General features: G+C 42.9%; 1 protein-coding gene across 5 annotated transcripts in view; it reads right to left on the bottom strand.

Moving 5' to 3' along the window:
• The window catches only part of tle2a (TLE family member 2, transcriptional corepressor a), a 41,703-nt gene extending 17,817 nt beyond the window's left edge, over positions 1-23,886 (bottom strand). For 3 of the 5 annotated variants that reach the window (XM_083940139.1, XM_083940141.1, XM_083940143.1), the window contains exons 1-3: positions 23,465-23,886; positions 12,388-12,575; positions 1,236-1,299 (exon numbers count right to left, since the gene is read on the bottom strand). In XM_083940139.1, the coding sequence (XP_083796265.1) occupies positions 1,236-1,299; positions 12,388-12,575; positions 23,465-23,488 (276 nt within the window). In that variant the 5' untranslated portion in view covers positions 23,489-23,886. The remainder of the gene's footprint in view (positions 1-1,235; positions 1,300-12,387; positions 12,576-23,464) is intronic. The other 2 variants (XM_083940140.1, XM_083940142.1) reach the window with 1 other exon arrangement.
• Positions 23,887-24,146: the final 260 nt, after the last annotated feature.

Here is a 24,146-nt window from a genome sequence, read left to right as displayed (position 1 = left end):
TACATTGATGACATGAACCACCACACGGACATTGTAGAACGCACATTTAAAACAGGATTCTTCTTCTACGTATAATCTTGTTAAATGCTGTATTTTTAGAGAGGCATACGAGCTCCTTCAAACACAAATGTCACAGACTAAATTGAGGGGGACGCCACATCTATACTGCCAACTTCAGACCCAGACAAGATGGCTGTGAACATTTCAGTGCAAGATGTTAGCGATTGCATTTTCCAAGTGAATGTGCCATAACTTACATGCAACACTGGTAAGACCATGTTGTAATACCTTTGATTCCTCACGAAAACATGACAATCACTTATTAGCCTGTTATATTAGCCAACTAAATAAACGTTTACTTTAGTGTAACGTTAACATAAGCCTCATTGAAAATTCTCTACTACTGCTTAATTTCTGTGTGACTCTTCGATTGTGGAAAAGCTGCAAGTCCTCTTTGCAGACTTTACAGAAGACTGAAAAGAGGATTTGGTCCTCGTTTTAACCATGATTTTCCCGACAAGGCTCATTGACAAGGCAACATCGAGCATAGAGTTATTGTCCGTTAGCCTCCCATGGTTGCCCCTCTTAAGAGTTTGCATCAAAAGAGACTGACAGATCTCACAAGTGGTCTTCGTTTTGTGTGAGAGGCAACTCAGATTTATTTTATTTCTGTATCTAAAAATCGAAGTAATGGAATTATAATTTTAAGCACTTTATTCAAAACCGAAGCACGAAGCAAGCGTTTCCAAGGATTTCCAGCATCCGTACAAACCTTGTGAAATGTGTTCTGGCAAAAAAAAAAAAAATTATGTGTTCAAAGAATAAAGAGGATAAAAGAGGTTCTATACACAGATGTGGACGCACGTCAGCAGTAAAGACCAGGAGTACACATCTCAGACACAAAAATAAACATACAAACACAAGACTGCTCGACCATGTTAGTGCTGTTTATTGTGAAGTCCTATAATGAGTGTGTGTGTGTGTGTGTGTGTGTGTGTGTGTGTGTGTGTGTGTGTGTGTGTGTGTGTGTGTGTGTGTGTGTGTGTGTGTGGTGTGTGTGTGTGTGTGTGTGTGAGGGGGGGTCTTGAGTGTGGTTTTTGGTGGGTGTTGTTTGGCAGCTGTTAGCAGATGAAAGGGATTCAGTGGACTTGGCAATGCACTTGCTGTGGAGAGAAATGGCCTGTGTGTGTGTGTGTGTGTGTGTGTGTGTGTGTGTGTGTGTGTGTGTGTCTCACCATAACGTAGTGCCTCTGGATCTCTGTCTTCTCTGTGGCCAGTTTCTCACATTCCAGTTTCAAACTGCAACAAGAGAGAAGCGAGAAAAATTAAAGACGGTGAGTTTTGATTTGTATCACGTCCCAAGTAAAAATACCCAATACAATTAGCAACATGACAACAAATGACTCCACCCACACGTTCACTCTCACCGTAACCCTTCTCTCCCCTTCTCTCTCACACTAAGTGGGGGAGGGGGAGCAGGGTGACTGGGGTGCTGACAGCCCATTATCACCTCAGAGCAGAGCAGAAATAGACAAAGTCACGCTTGGAGCCTGAAACCCAGCCAAGACTGCAGGCAGGCACATCCAAGGTGCCTCTCTGGACAATTTTCAATCTATCCATGTGCCCTCCACTCATCCTCATTTTTGTTGCTTCCCCAATTATGAGCCAGTTCCGTCTTGTGTCTGACCATTACCCCCTTTCTTTCAACCTTCGACAGCACAGTCTGCCAAGTTTCATCGAAGTCGAAGTTTCTTGCTTTAAGTGGGTCAAAAAGTGCCAGTTTTGTCTGAATGCGTAATCATTTTTGCCCTTTTTTCCCGTTTAACAATCACTTCTTTCTTCTTCTGTCCAGGACATGACCTGTATTTGTTGCTCTGTCCTGTGAACATGTCAGGCTGCTACAGCAAGGCTTGGTGTAGATGCTCTTTGACACACAACACACACACATCTCTGAAGGGATGGCAGCCAAACACTTCTCCCATGTGTCCCATATTTCTGTTTGTCCTCTGTGTCTGCCTGTCTCTCCCTCGTACCCAAACCAGTCCCCGGTGTCCTTTAAAACAGGATAATGCCAATGGCTGGATTTGCAAACACACACAACATCCCTCCATTTCTAAATGTGTTTGTATATCAGGTCCAAGCACAAAACACCTTCCTTGTTACCTCTGCAACTCTCTCTCCATCTCTCTCACGCCATCTCCTCTGACTCCCCCTCCCTAGAGAGGTAGTATATTTTGGGCCCTCGGCAGTTTACGCCGACTTGTTTGCGGGCTGCAGATAGATTGATAGAGGGAGGGGGATTTGTGGTGTGGTGTGGTGGGACGCTGAAGGTGGTGGTGGTGTATGTGTGTGTGTGTGTGTGTGTGTGTGTGTGTGTGTGTGTGGGGGGGGGGGGGTCATTTAGTGGAGGAAAATTAGAATATGATTAATACCGCAACATTACCCCCAGCCGCAACAGGTAATAACAGCCCCATCCGCTCCCCTTCTCCAGCGCCGCATGCACACACACACATAATTGACTCATTTATCATTGCCAGTCAGTTGAGGAGAAGAGGGACGAGGGAGGAGAGAGAGAGAGAGAGAGAGAGAGAGAGAGAGAGAGAGAGAGAGAGAGAGAGAGAGAGAGAGAGAGAGAGAGAGAGAGAGAGAGAGAGAGAGAGAGAGAGAGAGAGAGAGAGAGAGAGAGAGAGAGAGAGAGAGAGAGAGAGAGAGAGAGAGAGTGAGTGAGTGAGAGAGAGAGAGAGAGAGAGAGAGAAGCACGACAAGGAGTGGGAGAGGGCGGTGGAGGTGGTGGGGCGAATGGCATAGTGAGGATTAACCCCCCCCCAAACCTACCCTATAGATTTTATTACAGTGGAATTGCCTCTCGGCAGAAGTCACTCACAGCTGGGCTGAGGACTAATGCGACTGTGTGTGTGTGAGAGTTTGTGTGCCAAATGTCAGTGTGTTCATCACGACATAAACTTGGGATGAGTTTGGACACACACACACACACACACACACACACACACACACACACACACACACACACACACACACACACACACACACACACACACACACACAACACACACACACACACACACACACACACACACACACACACACACACACACACACACACACACACACACACACACACACACACACACACACACACACACACACACACACACACACACACACACACACACACACACAAGATCGGTACAGAGACACTGATGTGGAGTTTCCTATTTAAAAATGTTTTGCTGTGATTAAGACTGTAAATTGTTTCTTATGGCAATTAATCTGCTGATTGTTGCTTTTGATTTATTAGTTAATCCTTGAGTCTAGAAAAAGTTTCTAGAGACTACGGTAAAGTCTTTACATTTCTGCCTGTGCAACAGTCAGATTCAGTTCATATAAAGCAGAGAAAACAGCAAATCCTCACATGTGATGAGCTGGAACTAGAATATGTTGATAAATGCCTTCAAGTCCAAGTCCGACTAGAAACCTTTGCTACATGCCGATCCCCACCTCTCTGTCCCCTCATTGCTCTCTACTCTCACCCATCTAGAAAAAGCCAGAAACTGGCCAAAAGAAATGTTGTCAGTAATTTTCTGTAGATCAACTTATCAATTTTTTTCTACTAATCATTTCAGGTCCATGCATGATGTTTAATGACACTATATGGTGCATGGATGCAATGTTATCTTATGCTACAGAATTCACAGCAGGTCAGAGTATTTGTCCAGATTAAGGTGCTCAAAAATGACCGTTTGTGGTCTGAATGTCACGTTCACAAAACCACCTTAGCTCATGAGATTTTGTTTAACAAATTAGCAGCAGTGACTCATGCTATTAAATACCACTAAAGAGAGTCAGGGGGAAAGAAATCAATGTCTCTACGCCCGTAAAATCAGTCCTCTGTCTTTTGGCAAGGCGCTCCAGAAAATGCATGCACGCATGCGCGCACGCACACACATACACACACACACAGACACACACACACACGCAGACAGACACTTCTTGTGCTTACAGGAAAGACCCCAAGGTTGCACTCAGAAAGAAATAACCATTCCCAACAAAATGGACTTCAAAGAATGAAATTAGTGTGTGTGTGTGTGTGTGTGTGTGTGTGTGTGTGTGTGTGTGTGTGTGTGTGTGTGTGTGTGTGTGTGTGTGTGTGTGTGTGTGTGTGTGTGTGTGTGAGACTGTAGGAGCACAAAAGAGGGAGAAGAAAATGAGGGAGAGAGGGGAGGAGAACAGGAAGTGGGTATTTCATGTCGAAATGATTGCCTGTAATAATTAGTCTTTGGCTCAGCACCATTTACTGAGAGAGAGGGAGGGATAGAAGGACTGCAGGATGGAAAGGAAGACACAGCAAAAACAAGATTGAGTGAGTGAGCGAGAGACCAAGAGAGAGAACCGATATATGACTGTGTGCGTGCGTGTGTGCACGGTGGGCTCGGTTCCTCCAATCTTTCACTGGCGGTGACAGGAGATAAGATGATCAGCCGAATGCGCTACAAATCTGCAGCCTGCCAGCCTTCAGACAGCTCTGTCAGTGCTGCACTGCTACTGAACACACACACACACACGAACACACACACAAACACACACACACACACACACAGCATGGAAGCCATTAGGTGTGTGTGCGCTTGTACACACTAAACCAACATAGTTGCAGCATATATTGCAGGCATGTAGGCACACAGAAACAAAATGCACACATGGGTACACACAAAGTATGCACACCCACTCAAACCTGATGAACACAGACACACACACTAACGAGCGCCTACAGACAGCGAAGCATCTAATTAAGACCCTGTACTTTGTAGAAATGTGCCGACTGCCTTTTTAGTCTTCGTGTTTGAAACAGGCTACTGGGTATTGTAAAAATATCAAGTCCTTCCTTTCCAGTGTTTGTTCTTAACCATAATCTTACTTTCACTATTCCCTCATTGATTATTTTAATTAAAGAATAAAGACATGTTCAGTGTTCCTTTTCTATATAACACTTGTCTGTTGCTTTTGGTTGTTTAAGGGCTTTTGTGGTCACAGAAATATGGTTCAAGCAAACCATCAGTTTTCTTTCCAGAAAAAGGCAACATTGTGAGCAGGACTGATGAAACCAAATCATTAAATGAATTGGTGGCAGCTGATAATTTTTAAAAAAAATTGATTTTAATGCAAAAAAAAAATCAGCCACAGTAGATTTATAGTGCAAGAGTAGATTAGACTGAAGTGAGACGAGGGACTGGCTTTGCCAACCTGAAGGTTTAATGCCATGGCATGGGACCAACCTCTTCTCATCCCAACTCGTCAGATAATGCTGTTTTGTCTGGACCTTTTTGTATCACTTGTCAATGCCCTGGGTAGCCCTGTGTGTAAAATACATCCTGGTCGCAGTTTTAAAAGACAAGGAACACGTTGTTTACATTCTGAACAAAACTTCGTTAGGGTTGGGGGAAAAAATGTGTGTGGCGGTTAGGGGTCAGGGGGGTTAAAAGAAGTGTGTTTGGAACTATAGATGATCAGATGATCTCGGCCCCAGAGAAGCTGGTGGTGTTTCTGGGTGTTGTTGATATGTGGCTTTCACTTTGCACAGTCACAGTCACACACGGGACATAAACAGGAAAGGAACTGCCATCTCCTGGGTGAGAGAGTAGTGTTTGTATGACCATCCACCACCCTAACCTACCTCCTAATGCTGAGTTTAGCACTCTTAATTCTGGAGCACTTGCTCTATGCATGCAATATCACCGCGGACGGGTTTACAGTTGAAAGCCCGGTACACATTTGGCCAAACACTGAGGGTCGTGACAAAATAGTGGCATTTGACGGCCTAAGAACAGGCTGAAAGGACCAGTATATGATATTTTATAAAGCAGGGTTCATACGGCTTTTTACAAGCAAAATTCAAAACACTTTTCTAGCACTTTCAAGGTACCTAAACCAAAGATTTCTTGTCTTTTAGCACATCTAAATTGTTACTATAAATGCAGTTGCGAAAAATAAAGTTAACAGAATTCTTTTACAACAGCCTGGCATGTTGCTATAGCGATAACAAAATCCACCTTTTCTATGATGACCGACGGCTCTGTAATATGGTCCATGAAATCTCAGAAAATCGTGAAAAAAGGTCCTTCAAAAGGTTCCCACAGCCTGAGGAGACATTGTTTTGTCTTACAGTCAAAATCTCGAAACCCAAATATATTCCATTTTAAATTAATAAAAACAGGAAAAAGCAGGAAATCATCACATTGGAGAAGCTGATTTTTTTGACCAAACTTTTTATCAATTAATTTTCAAAAGAATTAAAAAAGTATTTACTGTTTCAGTGTTGCATTTCACATCAAAAAAGCATACGTCCTGATAAACATTATTTTAAATGCAAGAACATTTCCAGGCATCTCACTCAGCATTAAATCTTCTGATCCGTATTAATCCCGACAAGCTGCTACCAAGTCTGGTTCCACCATCAATTCAGAACTTGTTCAGCAGTCTCCAGCCCGTCTTTGTCTTGGCAAACAAGCATCATAGCTGACATAAGTGCTATACAAATACACAGCTACCAGCCAGTAAAGAACACACACACACATACACACACACACTGATGGGAGTCATGTAGCGACTGCTCTGGTGTCGTGCCTCTACAGTGTCAGGACCATTTAGCCCTCCAGCCCCCAGGTATGTGACTGTTCACTTTACATCACATTAACTATTGATCAACCTTTCCTCTCTGCTCCACTGGAAAATCCTTTAGCTCCTCTCCCAGTCTCTACTCAAACACACACACACACACCGGGGACCCACCCTACTCGCCTGTGTACTCTTTCATCATCTCTCAAGGGTGTGTACAAGAGCAAATACACACACCTACACACGGACACACACACACAACAAAGATGGGATTGTGTCGCACAATGGCAGACCAACCGTACCGCTCTCTGCTGCCAGACTCACTATAAGGGCTGCTCTTTTATAAATGTTTGACACAGTTAAAACAGGGAGAGGCTGTAGCACACAAACCAACCCACAAATAAAATGCACACATAACTATAAAACAAACAACATGCCCTCGGCCCCCCTACAGCAAATATAATATCATTTGGTGAATGACAGACAGGCAGTTAAACACAGAGGTTTCCTGACTATTTATTTAATTACATCTGTAAACACACACACGCTTTCCGGATACTCTGTAGATATGTAGATATATTCACTTCAGACTGGCTCAGCTCTTAAAAGGCTTCATAGCCTCCCGCAGACCTTAATTCAGTGCAGTTCAGAGTTGTTGATTTAAATCAGTTAACAGAGTTGCTGACTTGTCTAAAAAAAGACAACACCAAGTTCCGCAGGGGGTATGAAGCGGTTACCGCCCGAGTGAATGTGCAAAGATTTTGCCGCACACAGTTCAACATGCTGAACTTTGGGCAGGAGATGCTTTTAAAAACACATTGCTACCTTCTTGAAGGTAGGCGGTTGACAGGGCGGATGCCATGCAGTGGTGTGAAAACAGCCACAGGCCTTTAAAAACATCAGGAAATAAGACAAATTCCTAGCGTCAGACAGAAATGTCATAGGTCTTGTTTTGTCCAAAATCCAAGGATATTAGATTTATTATGATTTAATAGATAGCTGCACATTCTGACACTTAAAAAAAGTTAAATCAATATTCTATTATCAAAATGGTTGTCAATTAATTCTCTGCTGATTGACTAATGGTTAATATTTTTTGTTTCATTGATGATACACCTTTTAATAAAAAGTCACAATTTCTCAAAGCCAAATTTTTATGAGTGAGGTCAAACAAGTTCAGTATGTCTGAAAGAGATACATCAACTGTCTATCTCTGCATGGTATTGTAGAAAAATGCAGCATTTGATATGGTGGCAAATATTTTAAAGATGACACACTCACCCAGGCTTACTACTGTGATGTAGTATTTGGGCAGAGATAAGTGGCATGTGGCGTGTGTTAGCGGCAAGTGGAGAGCCTATCTTACTCTACAGACCACACACACATGGCCGAAATGCAACCTGTGTGTGTCTACGTGTTTATAGAAAAAGAATTACAGCGATGAGAGCTATGTGTCAGCAGCTCCTCCCATCTCCCCTCAGTCTGCTGATTATAACCTGTTTAGCGCACGCGCACGCACACACACACACACACACACACACACACACACACACACACACACACACACACACACACACACACACACACACACACACACACACACACACACACACACACACACACACACACACACACACACACACACACACACACACACACACACACACACACACACACACACACACACACACACACACACACACACACACACACACACACACACACACACACACACACACACACACACACACACACACACACACACACACACACACACACACACACACACACACACACACACACTTTAGCTTACTTAGCAATCTCCCATCCCTTTATACCAACCTCACACATGGCACCAAAGCCAACAAGTGACAGAAAAAAATTAAGAAACACACACAAGCACACACACTAATCCCTTCCCTTCGTCTCTTTCCTGCCATCTAATCCAACATCTATCAGAATCCAGCCACCTTCGCTGCAGACAAAATACACAACTAAGCCCTGCTATTTCTAGACAACACCTATTTGTGTGTGGAGATAATTGGGGAGGCATGTGTAGTTGTGTGTTAAGCACACACATCAGACTGAGAGTCCGCCTGAATGGGTCAGTGTGTTTGTGTCTGGCTCTGTGGGCATTCAGGTCATGTCCCCCCTGCAGTGTGAATAGTGTACGTGGGGTCTGATTACATGAAGGTGAAGCACTGCAGTCAGATTCAGAATCCTTTGGATCTGCAGCCTGTCTGCTTGAGGACTAAACAAGGCCACTGCTAAACCTGCTGGCCGCTGTCTGGACCTCTTCAAGGCTGAGGTTTTTAGGGTTACGTTCGTAAAGCAAAAATCTGGCATCTAACAGCTTGTAAGAGTTACACCATTATGGAAAGAGTCAAGGGGGTTTACTGTGCTGCTTGTGATGTTAAAGGCTAACTCCTGTTTTTACAACATAATGGGGGTTTTATGACCTGAGAGTGGCATATGGCTGAAGAAAAGTTGACATGCATGACTGGGCTCCTTGGTGACTGCCATACACACAAACACAAAAAGCCCAAGTGAAAGCTAGGTAAAGTTATATAATAATAATAATAATAATAATATCCATCCATATTTTAGCTGCAATCATTTTAAAGGCCTTTAAAATTGCATCAGCAAAGGACTGGGCAATTTACTAATCTGTCCAATATAAGCAACTTAACTCAGTTTCCACTTTTTTTATTGGGTACTCTAAGCTAATATTTAGTCTACCTTTGCTGATATAAATGGGGTGGACAAAATACTAAAAACACCTCTCAAATAAAATATTGTAATACAGTTCAACAGCACCACAAACAACAGTCTCTAAATGCCCAAAAGGTTGAAACCAATCTTCCAATCCCCCAAAAACTGGACATCATGAATGTAGGATTTATTGCAGGGCTGTTGTATTAGAGGTCGCTTTTTGTTTACTTAATAAACAAGCAGCTTAGTGTATGGTGAATATATGCAAAGTTCCAGAAATGAAATTAATGTCCAATTCAACTACAGCCAAAACTTTTTTTAAATGTGATAAGAAATGTATTCGTTTTTTTAACTTGATTGATTTCTCCGAGGCTAACTTTCATCATTTATGAGTTTGTAGATTTTACAACACAATCCACTTGACTTTATGTGTAATAATTCATTTGGAGTTCAGTGACCAACGGTTTTCGATGGTAGATGTTTAAAATGAGTTTGCTCAGCTCACGTCAAGCAGGCTGACTGGTGTACTAACCACATACAACAACTATGATGTGTAATTCCTTTGCACAATTCAGTATCACTCCCCGTCAGAGAAAAACACGTTACCTTGCCGTCAGACAGTCTTTTCTGATGGAAAACGGATGCTGTTGTTGCTCCCGTCCAAGCCACCAGACTCCTTTGACAAAGACGTGAATGCTAGCTGCTAGTGTAAGCTATGTTCCACCGCCTCACGCAGCTAGCCCAGGAGGCCCTATTTTATTGGGATTCTGTAATGATTATTCATTAATAAAAATCTATTTAATATTGTGTCTATAGCTTTCAAAATGCTATACTTGTTGACCAGTTTATAAAAGCAATAGCTCAATTCAGACTGTAATATGTTGTGCAGTGGGCCGAACAACGACAACACAATCTGTTCCAATAACTGTTTCTATTGTCATTTCATTGTCATGTATTAATCTTACGTGCTCAGAACTGCCTGTGGGCTGTTGGGAAGCTTGTAGGCAAGTTGAACAAAGCTTTGCTGGAAACCTGCACCAGGCCTGCTAAAACAGCACGCTGTGTTATTGAAACTGGAAGATGCAGATCAAATCACAAGCTCACTCTTGCTCCCAATCGTGTGCTTAATCTCATCACTCATTTATTGTTTATTCTGCTCGCTAGTTCTCAGTACTAGTGCTTGGCGAGCGGGCGATGCTCCAGGTGTTTTGTAACACGAGGTTTAACGTTGAACGGCTGCCAGTAGAGCTGATCACACTGTCTCGATCAACAAAACCAGAGGTGAGTCATGTTCACTGAAAGGTTTGATTTGTCTGGGTCAGTGCTGCTCAAAATGCGGTTCACAGGAGCTCTGAAAATATTTTTGGTGGGTTTATTTTTCAAAAATGGTTGCAGGGTGATAACTTTGGATTGTCCTCTGAGTCGCTGTGTATGCAAGACATTCTCCCACATCGAGACAAAATTCAATGTACATCCAAAGGATCAAACTGATATAACGGATAGAAAGCTATGGATCAGGTCAGCCTCTAGTGTTGTGCCGGAAAAGTGCATGTATGTGGGATCTAGGCCCAGTGTTGGTCTGACTATGAGCTTTGAACTTGTAACGAGCAGAATAGACAGAAGAAATAAAGACACACATGCACACACACACAGAGACACACTGGCATTTGTGTGTACAGTGAAGCAGCAGTAGCCACAGGGGTTAGAGGGACTCTGGCCGGGGGCACCGTACAAAAGAAGTTTGAAGTGGGACAGAAAGGGAGGGAGGGTAGATTCTGGCCAGCTGAATCAAAGCAAGATGAGGGGAGCAAGTGAGGGGGGTGGGGACCCTGTGAAGGTGTGCCACGAGAACAGAGAGGGGAGAGAGAAGGCTGAGACTACAGCCAGTCCAAATCCCACATTCAAAGGCATTCTGGGCACATTCCTGCACATCCAACACACCATACAGTAATGCAAAAAGAGTAGCCCGCTACTTCTCATGTCCTTAATGGAATGCTTCCCCCTCAACCATTTGTATATCAGTTACTCACAGAGCGTTGCCTTGAATTGGTTAAGAAACCTTTTTGTTGCATGCCTCCATGGTGAACGGACAATTAAAAAAAAAACAGAGCAAAGTCTTGATTTAATAAAGTAATAGGGGGGCGTATTTAACGACAGAATTTATGAGCAGATATTTTGATATAGTTTTGCTAACAGAACTCATGCAGTAAAATCCAAGTCTGTATTTACTATTGTAAATTTGGTATTTTATTTTAATATATATATTGATTTATTATTAAAGGAATGTGATTCTGATTTATTCAGTCGTATGCAACGTCCTTCCCAAACACATGCGCTTTCACTAAAACCGTATAACTGAAAAACAATCCCACATAAAGAGTCTCACACTTGCGCAGGCGCTACTCATCCAACAAGCTTCTTCGTTCCCCGTGGAGACATGCAACTAAAATGTTTTCTTCAAGAATTCACGGTAACTGATGTACAAATGGGGAGTAAACTTTTTCTTAAAAATAACTGCATATATTCCCCCACTGATCCAGGAAACTGTGCTAAGAAAATGTGTCAAAACCTCACATAGCATTGCATTACCTCAGAAATTGTTGCGCGTTGGTGTGTGCATGTACATAAAGAAAGAAGAAGAAGAAAACTCTGTGCTGTCCGTCCAGTTTGCCACAACCCAATGCAAATCATCTGGCAACAAAGTGCACTGGTCAATTAATCGCTGTACAGGTAAGTGCACATACCTTGTAGATTCGGCTGCTTTGTGATTTGTACAGAGTAAGTCCACTGTTTACCCCTCAGTTGTCCATATAGAGCAATAAATGATTGTCTCTGAGGCTTTTACAGCTCTGTAAAGTTATCACAGTGTACTAAAAAAAGTGCTGCGCAGTGTCCTGATAATTCTTCAAACTCATGGATGTATTGCCCAAACGCGCCTTCTTGGATTGTATTTCATCATTTTACGGTCTCACCTTTACCTGATACAGCACAGCGCCTTGCATTTTTTAAACACAGAGGTAAACTTGAGAAACAAACACTCACCTGTGGTACTGGGTCTGGAGGAACTGGAACTCCTCCTTGATGCGGTCCAAAGTTTCTGGGTAGGTTAGTTTTAGAGATTGGGGCGTCCCCGATGCCGCGGCGGCTGCTGCTGCTGCGGCTGCCACCACTGAGGCGGAGGACCCCGGGGGGGGCTGCAGTGGTGCCTGAGAGAAGAAGTGGACAGCCAACTTAGTGGAGTTTAGTAACAGATGTAGTAGTACAGAATAGTTACATTACTGACATAGGATTTCAAAACATCTCAATAGGTATTTAATGACTCATTTCATACAGTAAAATAAAAACGCTTCACTCAAACTAAGAAGTTGTAACAAAACAACCACAGGCAAATCTGTACATGCATGCCAGTGTGTACCTGTTGTGAGGGGGTATCTAGTAGAGAGACATTAGTTGTGTTTTCATTTAATTATAAAGCAAAAAAAATGTAATTAGGTGGGTATTCATTAACTGGTTTGGAGTAAATAAGCTTGGTCAGAAGCTGGTGCTGTTGGCTACGCACGAGGGTAGTTATAAATAGAAGAAGTAGAGGTGTCTAAACGGGGATAAAACAAGTCCCCGTAGCCATCTTACCCATCTATGTTAGAAAATGGGAAGAGGTCTGTCTGGGGACGAAGAAACGTTATTGGAATATCTGCCGACAGTGGAAACAGGTGATCACTCGTGTGTTAACTGTTTGCTATGTTAGAGGTAATTCGGCAAAGAGATTTCCATATCCCATGTAGTGCCTCAACTCTTTTTCAACAAGAACCAAAAACACCTTGAGGATGTTCTATCTAATTTTACTGTTTCCCTACAGCTTTTCTACTGTTACGCTTGAATATGCACATAAAAATTTGAAGGGAAACAAGACTATAGTCATCGCCAGCAGAGGCAGATTTGAATGGGTGCTGGATGGGGGGATGGAGGTATAGAACAGCTTCTTAGCCAAATGAGCACACTTTGTTTAATGGTAATTAGAAGGAAATAAAGAAATGGAGCGGCGGGAGGGAGAAAAGTGTGTTGGGGGGACCCCATCATGGCTGAGGACCCCTCCCAACCCTGTGCTTAGTCTCCCATCTCTGCAGGGTTCAGAGCAATTAGGAGCCTATAACCATAGGGGTAATGCTGCGGGACAGGCAGACAAAAGGGGGCTGAGAGCTGGACTAGAAGGGTGGTGGGGGCTGTCCGTCTGTCAGTCTGTTTGGTTCTCTGTCAAAATAACAGAGTGCAGAGGGAAACGGGGCACGGGATAGCCGGTTCACAAGCGTCAGGATGGTCAATGGTGTGGTTAATGATAGACACATACTGTAATTTTCAGGAATGCACAGACTACTTTTAATATGTCTGTTAGTTCATTAGGGTGGAGAGTCTTGTCATTGACTCAAACACTATTTGCTCTTTTTCCAGCCTGTGATGGACGGTGTAAAGAAAGGGGGACTATTGGGGGGAGGACCGATCGAGATTCCTCACCAAGTAGGATTGCTAGATCTGATAAAAAAAACCCAAAATAGCAGAGCAGATTTTATATGAAGAGTTATAAGAAAAATTCTGTAATGTTGTTGAATTTCTGTTGAAGATCAAGTTGAATTTTTTACAGATATGTTACATTTGCTGATAGAATTAAAAAAAAAAACTATGCTTTATGTGGAATGGACACAGAGAAAATGTGTGACTGGATTGTAACAGACAGTAGTGGAAAATGTTTCTTTACTATGCGCATCCTTAACTAGTAGTCACGTAGGGTCAATTGACTTTGTCTGACCCAGGATTTATTATAAAGAACTCAACTTCCATCAACTTAATAAATATAAGTCAGGAAATATAGCTCTGTATATTTTTTAGACATTTCTCCTTACATGTATTTTAACTGCAACATTTGCTAAACAGAGCCATTATGATACAATTATCATAAAATAAGGCTAGACAGACATTGAAATAGGTGAGAGTTATAATCCATCTTTGCTCACTGTGCCCCTTCCCTATTATGCTTTTTATTCTAAGATACACCTCCTATAAAAGGTTTAAAAATCACTCCATTCTGGTGAGTACAACACATTGAAACATCCCACAGGATCATGAAAACAATCTGCCCACTTTTTGAACTCAACAAAATATATACTATATATATATATATATATCCTAGGCAGACATGTTAGCAGAAAGACAGCATTAATGATTTGTATTTTAAAAAAAAAGAAAAGAAAAAAAAACACCACACATCTCACATCTTGATGTCTTACACATCAATGATGTCTGTCACACATTAATGATGTTTAATTAACCACTAAATCACAACATCACTCAACGCCAATGCCACAAAGAATGCCAGGAGGAGGAGTGTATGAGCGATGTTCAAGGAATCTGCATGTTGACGTGACAAGAGCAGAGTGTCTACACAGCACCTACAGTCCTTACGTCCCTATGAAAACATCTGTCCACATGTATAGTTACAGGATTACGTATTTTTTTAAAAAAAGAAGGAATTTATAATAATTTAAGTTGTACTCCGTAAGATTTCCATGTATTTAATTGCCTTTTAAGTGAATATCTATCAAACAGTGAGTTCAAACAAGTCAAGTTTATTTTATGCAATTGTATTTTCTGAATAGCATCAGATCACAACAGAAGTCAATTAAGGATCCCTTTTCCTATAGAACAGCTCTATATCTTGCCCTATTAGTAAAACAGGACGGCATGTAAATTATGTCTCTACATGGGTGAGTGTTTACAATTCACAGAAAACTTCAACAGGGTTGGAGATTCACTTGTTCAAAGATTGTTTGTTAAATTGTTTGGGAAGATGCTCCACTCCTAACGAGAAAAACGAAACTGAAACTCTTGCTTGAGAAGATGATTCATATCTAGAAACAGAATTAAACTAACTGAAATTCTTTATTTATTTTGTTGTGCTTCAAACTGAAAAGTGAAACTTCGGACTGTTTCTGTTGGAGAACATTATTTGGACCTTTTGGACAAATTTTTAAAAAGACATTTTCTGATGCTGATTGTAGCTCATTGTGCAATACACAGATTTAAACAAAGTTTGCATTGTCGCTCTGATTATTGCTTGTATAATTGCGATCCTTCTGTCTGGTGATTTTTTTTTAAGGAAAAAAAGATAAGATGGAAAGATAATATGGGTAAGACTAACAACTGAAAGTCTGAAGGATACAGACAGTTTAGGAAGGAGATGGAAATAAGAGAAAAGGGGAACAAGCGAAAAGAACAAAACAGAGAAGATAGGAGAGGGGCTGTGGCCTCATTGTTCCTCTTACTAACAATCTGCTCTCAATCTGTCGGCCAGATCCCCTTCTAGAGAGAACACACACACACACACACACACACACACACACACACACACACACACACACACACACACACACACACACACACACACACACACACACACACACACACACACACACACACACACACACACACACACACACACACACACACACACACACACACACACACACACACACACACACACACACACACACACACACACACACACACACACACACACACACACACACACACACACACACACACACACACACACACACACACACACACACACACACACACGAGAGGTGACTGTCCTTCTCTCCATCCTTTTTATCACTCGCTTCTTCTCAACATTTTTTTTTTTTACCGCTCTTTAACGCATGTCTCCAGAGGACAGGTGATAGGAGAGGGAGAATCTTCCCCACAAATGGAGGTACGGATGAGGCAAGAACGACTTGCTTATTTTTTGGATGTTCAAGAGGTAACCAATGTGCCTCTGCTGGCTCAGCCACTCATGGACCGTACGCATAATTCCAGACTGCTGGTTAGGTTTGTTGTTATGATGATTCACACCAGACTAGACTGGACACACATGACAGATGCCATCTAGGAAACACAGGCAGAGCGTTGATCCTATCCCAGCTACATGACCTCTTCCCTACTCCTCACAGTTACTGTGAACCATTGACATTTGTCTGCCCCAACTCCTGATCAGCCAAACAGCTGAGCAGGCTTTAAAGTGAGTGGTCAGGTCGCCGAGCTGACCGGGTGACCTCGGGAATGGATCTAGGCTGGAAGCTTCACCTGATAATCCTACGCTCAGTTATTTCCTCCCTCTCTGCTGTGTCCTGGCTATAAAGCAAACAAGAGACACACCGTCTGCCCTTGAACAAAGCTTACATAGACCGAAAATCGCTGTTACACAATTACAGACTAGATCTTCCGGTGGCTCATACGATCGCAAAGTCGGGTTCTGCAAAGCTGAGGACAAATTGCATTTGCATGGGGTTTGGTGGCATGAGAAATCTTTTCTCTGACATGATTAGAGATTATCTGATTATTCATCTGCTTAGATAAATCAGTGGGGGAAGGTGTTTATAATGCCCCTGAACAGCACAACGTCTTTGCATTGTGGTCTGTAAAGGTCTATAAGCTGAAGTTAGGGGGTTTAAAGCCACCAACTGCACACGCTGAATGAGAAAAAACCCAGATATGACCCTGTCACGTCAGCTGTATAGGCACACAAACACACATTCACACTAATCTCTCACTTAGCCCTGGAAGGCCTAAGTCAATTGTAATGATTAAATGAGGACCTGACGATGAGGGGATGAGAGAGCGCGAGTCATCTATGGGAATAGAGATGATTTAAATCAGACCTCACATCCCTTCAGTGGGATAGGATAAGAAACAATCCAATAAGGAGGTTTTAAACATGCTAACTGAGTGAGAAACAGCTGAACACAACTCATAGCACTATGCTAAGGATCCAGTAATATGCTCTTCAAACACACCATACATAAGACGACATGCAACAAAACACATGAATGCAAAGACATGCACACAAATGCACAAATGAACATGCGTACATGACAAAATGGTGCAGAAAAACAGCATCTGTGCACACATTAAATTCTGATGTGAAGGGACCATTAACAGTGTTGCATTCCCTGAATGAAATCATTCCTGTTTTCATTTGAGTTACCACTAATTACACCGCAAGCAACAAACCACTATGACCTCACATCCTTGCTCTAACCTCCCACCCTCAAAAAACATGTGCACACATACATGCACCCACAGACGAGGCTGCACGCCCACACATGCCCACTACAAACACTAAGTGGATGTGTGCACGACAAGAATTTACAAGCACACATGCACGCTATTGTGTTCACTCATGACTGTAGCTCCTACGTCAAATATCAAATGGGAATCCGCAAGACGTGTCTCAATCCTCGCTAGCCACACTGACCCACGGTGATATATAATTTGCTAATGGAGCTGAAACTGGGCCATCAGTGTTATTATGTGGTTGTGTGTGACCATTTGAATATTAGGTTCACTTAAAAAGAACTCTCCTCTGAGTTCTTCGTACGACTGCCGGGGTTGAGGAGGAAAGTGGATTTCTCTTAGATGATCTCCGCATTCTCCTCCGCTATTTTTGCCCTTTTCTCCACTGCACTGAAAATGTGTTTTTCACATGTAGCATCAAACGCACAAAGTCCCCACTATTTTGTTGTGAGCAGTTGCCACGTCTTTGTTTCTTTTCTGCCTTATTGCGTTCATAATGCATGCAACCAAGTTTAAATTCAAAATAAAACCTGATCACACGAGAACGGTGCAGGCATGCTAGCAACTCTGAGATAAACGCTAACGTCAACATGCTAACATGCGCACAATGACAATGCTAAGCAGGCATAATATTTATTGTTTTCATCCTGTTTGCTAATTAGCACTAAACACAAAGTCTCATTGGGGCATGGTTGATCGGAATTCAAGTCCTATAGTCAATCTCCATGGGGAACGAAGGCGTACAGAGTGCAGCAGGGTTTTTTTACCTGCTGCAAAGACTCTATAATAATAGTATAGTAGTATATACTAATAGGCACCCTCCATGGCCAATGTATCCGCTGTGATGCGTGCATTACGCGTGAGATGTGTCAGCTGTGTCCGTGGAGTTTCACCTTAAGAGTTATTTGGCCGGAAATCCAGAAAGATGTCAATGATGTCGATATTCTGCAGTTTAGGTAAAAACATTGACCTGCTGGTGGCGCTACACAGTAAGCCAGTTGATCACCAATGTTATTAGGACCAATCTTATTGGCACTGTAAATATCTTGCTATGTATTCCATCCTAATCCAGCCAATAGTTGTTGAGATATTTCAGTCTGGAGCTGGACCAACTCACTGCCATTCCTCGAGCAATGCCACTACTAGCATGACTGAGGAAAAGGGGAAAAAAACATGCCAAATGTTTGGATTACAGTTGCTTATTTGTTTAATCGGAGCTCTGTCTCTCTGTCTGTCTCCTTTAGTTGGGAAGATGCTGTGTGCTGCTGCTTCCCTTCATATAGCTCGGCCCATTAGTCAGGCCACTAATTACACTGCTTACCCACAGAGTCGATCATCAGAGTAAACACCCACCAAGCTCTCTCTTTCCCTCTCTCATCTGACTACCACCAAGGACGCAGTGACAGTAGGTCTAAACAAGAATAGTATTTCTGAATGTGTATCTTTGTGTATCTACCCACCCCCCCGCCGCCCCCTAAAAACACACCTCATCTCTGAGGGCCATGAAACATGTCAATACACTGTCCTTTCTGAAAAGCGTTTGATGTGAAAGCTTCTCATGTCAAATTATTCAAACACAGCTGTCATGATTTGGTGGTTATTTGCATTGTTAAAGCGGCTTTGCGGCGGGGAAGTTTATTGCCCCCACCTCCATCAAGTGGCTATCTGCTTGACTTTGAGCTGGAGAAATGCACTGGTAATCTCTCAATGATTCCTGCACTTAGAGGGGAGGGGCTGCCAGGCACCTGTTTCATTAGCACTACACATCTTTCTTTCTCAGTTTTCTCCCCACGACCCCCACCACATTCTTATTCCTCTCTCCTTCCTCCCGTAAGCCTCGTTATTCAAATTCCCCTGCTGTCAGCCCACATTAGCGACGCGCCACAGTTTGCCTGTCAGCTGGCTTAATTGCTGGAGGTGCCTTCTTTTATTAGGTAACCCCGTCAGCTTGTTTGTTCCTTCCACCGAGACGCACCTCCACAACAGCTTGTGTAAACCCGAGATCCCTTCAGCCTCTTTCCATCGTTTTCTTCTGCCTTTTCTTTTTCTCTATCTCTCTCTCCATCTAATCGGTGGCTGAGCGAAGCAGGCAAGGCTCCTGATCAATAGCCACACTCTCACCGCTGGACAACAGTGGTGATAAAGAGCTAAAAGCATGCAAGGACTAGAAGAGTGGAGGCTGGCTTTATATAAGCTCTGAGGAGGAGGAGAAGGAGAAGGCCTAAACTCAGTCATTCATTCAAAGTATTATCCCCAAAACAGTCTGTGTCTCCTACCTAACGGTATCCATGTTCAATAACTAGATATTAATTCAGAAAGACAACCTCCTCAAGGGGGTTGGGATGATAAGAGATTAGGTTTGGTAATGGATTACATATTTGACTAATTACACAGTTTAGGTGATACTAACCCATTATAAGAACAGGTCTTAGGTGCTGGAGACTGTAGTGTGCCAACAGGTTCTTTTGATAGGGACAAGAAACCTCTCTGACCTTGGAATTGCCTCTGTATAGTCCGTTGAGACTGTGCCACATTAAAGGAGCTTTTCAAGAGAGTCCAAGGGAGGAGCAAGAGAAACTGTTAGACAATCAGTCATAAACAAATCCATCTTAACTGGATTATCTAATCCGATTTATTTGAAAGAAAATATTACAGCCAACACACCCATGCTGTCTACAGTAGGGGTGGGAATCACTCCTAATACGATGCCATCACAATATGGCGCGATACATTGCAAGACAATCCTATGATCCATCCTTACATCTGTGTTATCGAAGAAGAAAAATACCCATAGAAAGGCAAAAAGCAGGAATTATGTATTTATTCCCTGCATTGTGGTGTCAGTTTCACCGAATTTGACAGGTGAGATGAAGCAATGTACAACAAAGTGCACATTGTCTATCTCACTCACACACACACACACACACACACACACACACGCACGCACAGGAGCTTTGGGGTATGATGTGGATACAATGCAACTACAGCTGTGATGCTGGAGGGTTACAGCAGATGGCCCTCGAAATTAAGGTATGGTTTCTGTTCGGATGCTCTTTGGGTGCACCCAGCAGACAGAGCACTTTGGGTATTCTCGAGCAGTCAATACACATATCTTTATATTAAAAAAAAATATTTCGACCCAAGACCGACTGCGGACGCCTCCGTGAAACAAATCAATCACCCCCATGATTAATGATGGTGCACCAGCTATTGAGCATTTTGGCTTTGGCAGCGCATTTTTTGTACCCCAATGGTATGATGCAATATGCCTCAGTCAGTGCGTTTACATGCACATCAGTAAGCCGAAAAAAATGGTCTTACCTCGGTTAAGGGAATAATCGGATTATTCAAGTTCCCCACGTAAACATGAGAGGGGGTTGAATGGGAGTAACTCAACCTCCAGTACAGTAGGTGGCGCTCCGCCGACATACAGCTGGTCGGAATACGGCTTTATTTTCCGGTTCACCTTTGTCAAAATCACACTCGGGGGGAAAACGGACAACCTTTAAGAGGTTTGGATGCCTTTGATAACCCACTGATTATCTCTGACTATTTCCCACAGATCAGGTCTACTCTGGCAACAGAACGATCTTGAAAAACTAAGTTCCCCTCAAAGCAAACAGACTGACATTGGACACATATCAGTGAGTTATAGCAAACCTGCTAATGCCACCATTTTGTCTTTTTAAATGTATATGTTATCTCAAGTGTGTCCCATGTTTTCATTAAAGGGCCAATAAAACAAATTGTTAGTTTGTGATTTGAATAGCCTTTTATACTAAGGTTTCGTTTCCTTCTTCTTATCCGTTTCTGTGTGTGTGTACAGAATTAGCCTTATACGTTTCTGTCACTGTGAAAGATTTGAAAGAATGTTAAGGGTTTAAGACAGCTAGCCACGCATGCCATGTCCTATGCACTAGATAGTATTGGCCAAATCCCCAAATCATCTTGGGCACAAAGAAGAGCCTGAAGCATTTTCCAGAAGGATTCATGTAACGTGGACACCACAGCTCCATTACATCTGTGCACATAATTAGATTTTTTAATCTCTTGTGAGGAGAAACGCAGCTCAGGTATGTACTGCATATGGTCTGTACACTAGCAAGCTCTTAAAATCTGTATGTTAACTTACATGCTACCTGACAGATAGCAGCTACAAAGTCTATTGCTCATGATCTGAAAATGTGGTTCAGTGTGAAATTAATGTAGCACAATTTTTATAATTTTTTTTAAAACTATACATTTGTTAATATGGGTCACATGTGTCTATATAGTATATGGGTCACACCCTTCACAGCCGACAAGTATCCAGCGATGACAGGTTACTGCCAGCCTTGCACTTCAGAGATTAAACAGTTTGGGTTGAGTGGCCCTTCGCTCCAAGGTGCAAACAAGAGCTACTGATGGCCGGAGACTTTCTGAGGAGGGGTGTCTCACACAGTACTGTAGACTTCTGCAGAGGGTCGAAATGAAGGAGGGCCGCTGGCCTAAACATTCCACGCAGACCCGCCGCAGTCTGCTCCTCTCACCCCGGGACGCCTGCCCATACATTAAGATGTGGTTTGGAGGCTCTCACAGGAACACAGTGAAGAGAGGCTGGATGAGAGGGATTGGGTTTACAGTGCAAACCACAGACCCACAGTCTGCCTCCTGCCCTGCCTTCCTGCAGTCAACTACTACATACACAGCTGCTGGGGTGTGTGTGTGTGTGCGTGCTTGAGTAACACGTTTGTGTATGTGCTGTGTGTTTGGATAGAGGGAACTCTCAAGATCCCTTTATCACTCAAAGGAAATACAGGCTTATTTACTTAAATTTACAATGCTTAATGCAAATACACAAAAGCTACAAAAACAATGTGTTGTTTGGGGTCTTTAAATGAATTTGTGAGAAAAATTAATTAAAGTGGCATTCACACATTCACTTGGAGTTATACTTCACCGTGTGCTTAATCTGGTTTCAATGCATGGGACATGAATGTCAAAACACTGTCAGGGTGGGTGCAGGGTGGCATTGCTGAGGGATGGAGATGAGGGTTAGGCAAATGAGCAGGTCTTAATTGATACTTCACACAGCTGGAGGACCAGTGTTTATGTATTTCAGTCTGCTCAAAAGCTCTCCACCGAACTCGACTAAAACAAATTAAAGCCACGCCGCAATGAATTTCGCTCCTAACCTCGCAGAGATCCATCTCAAAACGAGACAATTTCTTTCTCATTTCACCACATTACCAGCCCTTATAGTGGACTTTGTGGCAATCGTCGGGGCAGTGAGCTTCTTGAAAAAGGGGGACGCTTCTAGTTCCCAGTCTATCAAATCTGGGTGCGTGAATCATCCAGCTAGGATGAAAGAGAAATAAAAAACAGATTAAAAAAAAAAAAAAAAAAAAAGAGTGGCACTTGAGAAGGGCAGACCATTGAGTGAAGATGTCAACAAGCCAAGCTGACTCACTCTCCCCCTCCTCACACACACACACGGAGCCCATGAGGAAAGGGACAAACAAACACACACTTCATCATCTGGGTCAACTCCACAATAGTACGGGACCAGAAAGAGGCTCCATGTTTCTAAACCGGAGGTGGAGGTGGTGGTGGCCACCAAGGACATGAGATCCACACACACACAAAGACACTCAGCAAAGTTGGATGTTGCACTAAACCCCTACTGACAGCAATCTGCCTGACCTTCATAGAGCAAAGATTACACAGGGCGTTCATATAAAAGACCAACGAGACCATGTGTTGTTTATAACAGCCTGTACTGTATCATAATTCCCCCACAAAGGAGTCCCCGGAAATACACAGTACGGGCGACAAAGGCAAAACAATTTCTGCTTACACTTTCCTATCGAGGCTCAATACGTTTAATAAAAAAAACAAATAAAAACAACCTGGCGTTTATTGCACATATGTTGTATTTAATGTGAGAGTCCGCATATATGACAATAACCTCGTTAAAACGCACGTAGACGGTTACATAGTAGCGTAGCCTACTTACCGGTGGTCGGTTCTGAGGAAACATTGTAGCCGCCGACTTGTGTGTGTGTCTCTCTCCGTGAGCGTTTTTTTTTTTTTTTGTCCTTCTTCTTTCTCGCTTTTCGGGGCGGAAAGCTTCGTCGAGAAATACGAGCAGCCGATGTACTATTGTCGGTCTCAGAGAGGCATTTGGCCCGGTTTCAAAGGTAATGGCAAAGCTAGTCTCGGCTCGCTCATTCCTCGCTTCAAGACTCCTTTGTTCTGGGGTTATATCTCCAACCGCACACCGCACTCGACGCGTAGTGAGGACGGGGGAAGAGGAGAGGAGGAACACCCGGTCCGAGAAGGGAGCTTTCTTTCCCAAGTCCTTTTCCAACTTCCAGCAATTTATAATATCGCAATTGGTTTCCCTCTCCGATGTGTCTTCGCCGTCTGTAGCATAAAGGCCAGAGAAAGAGAAAGAGAGAGGGAGAGAGAGAGAACGAGGGGGGAAATGTGGTTTGCTTGTGGCTTCAGAGACGGACACACCACCGGCACATTGAATGCAGCCGCAGCCTCTTTTGTCTCGCTCGTTGGCCTGCACTCTTTTCACACAACACTCCCAGTCCCTCACTCCTCTCACCCCCCCTCCTTCTCTGATCCTCAATGGGACATAACATATGAGTAGCTTTCTTTAAGGAGGAGGGGGAGACCTAAAAGACAGT

This window comes from Echiichthys vipera (assembly GCF_963691815.1).
Source record: "Echiichthys vipera genome assembly, chromosome: 3".
NCBI lineage: Eukaryota > Metazoa > Chordata > Actinopteri > Perciformes > Trachinidae > Echiichthys > Echiichthys vipera.
The sequence above is the reverse complement of the archived record's forward strand: the minus strand, read 5'-3'. Positions and strand labels throughout refer to the sequence as shown.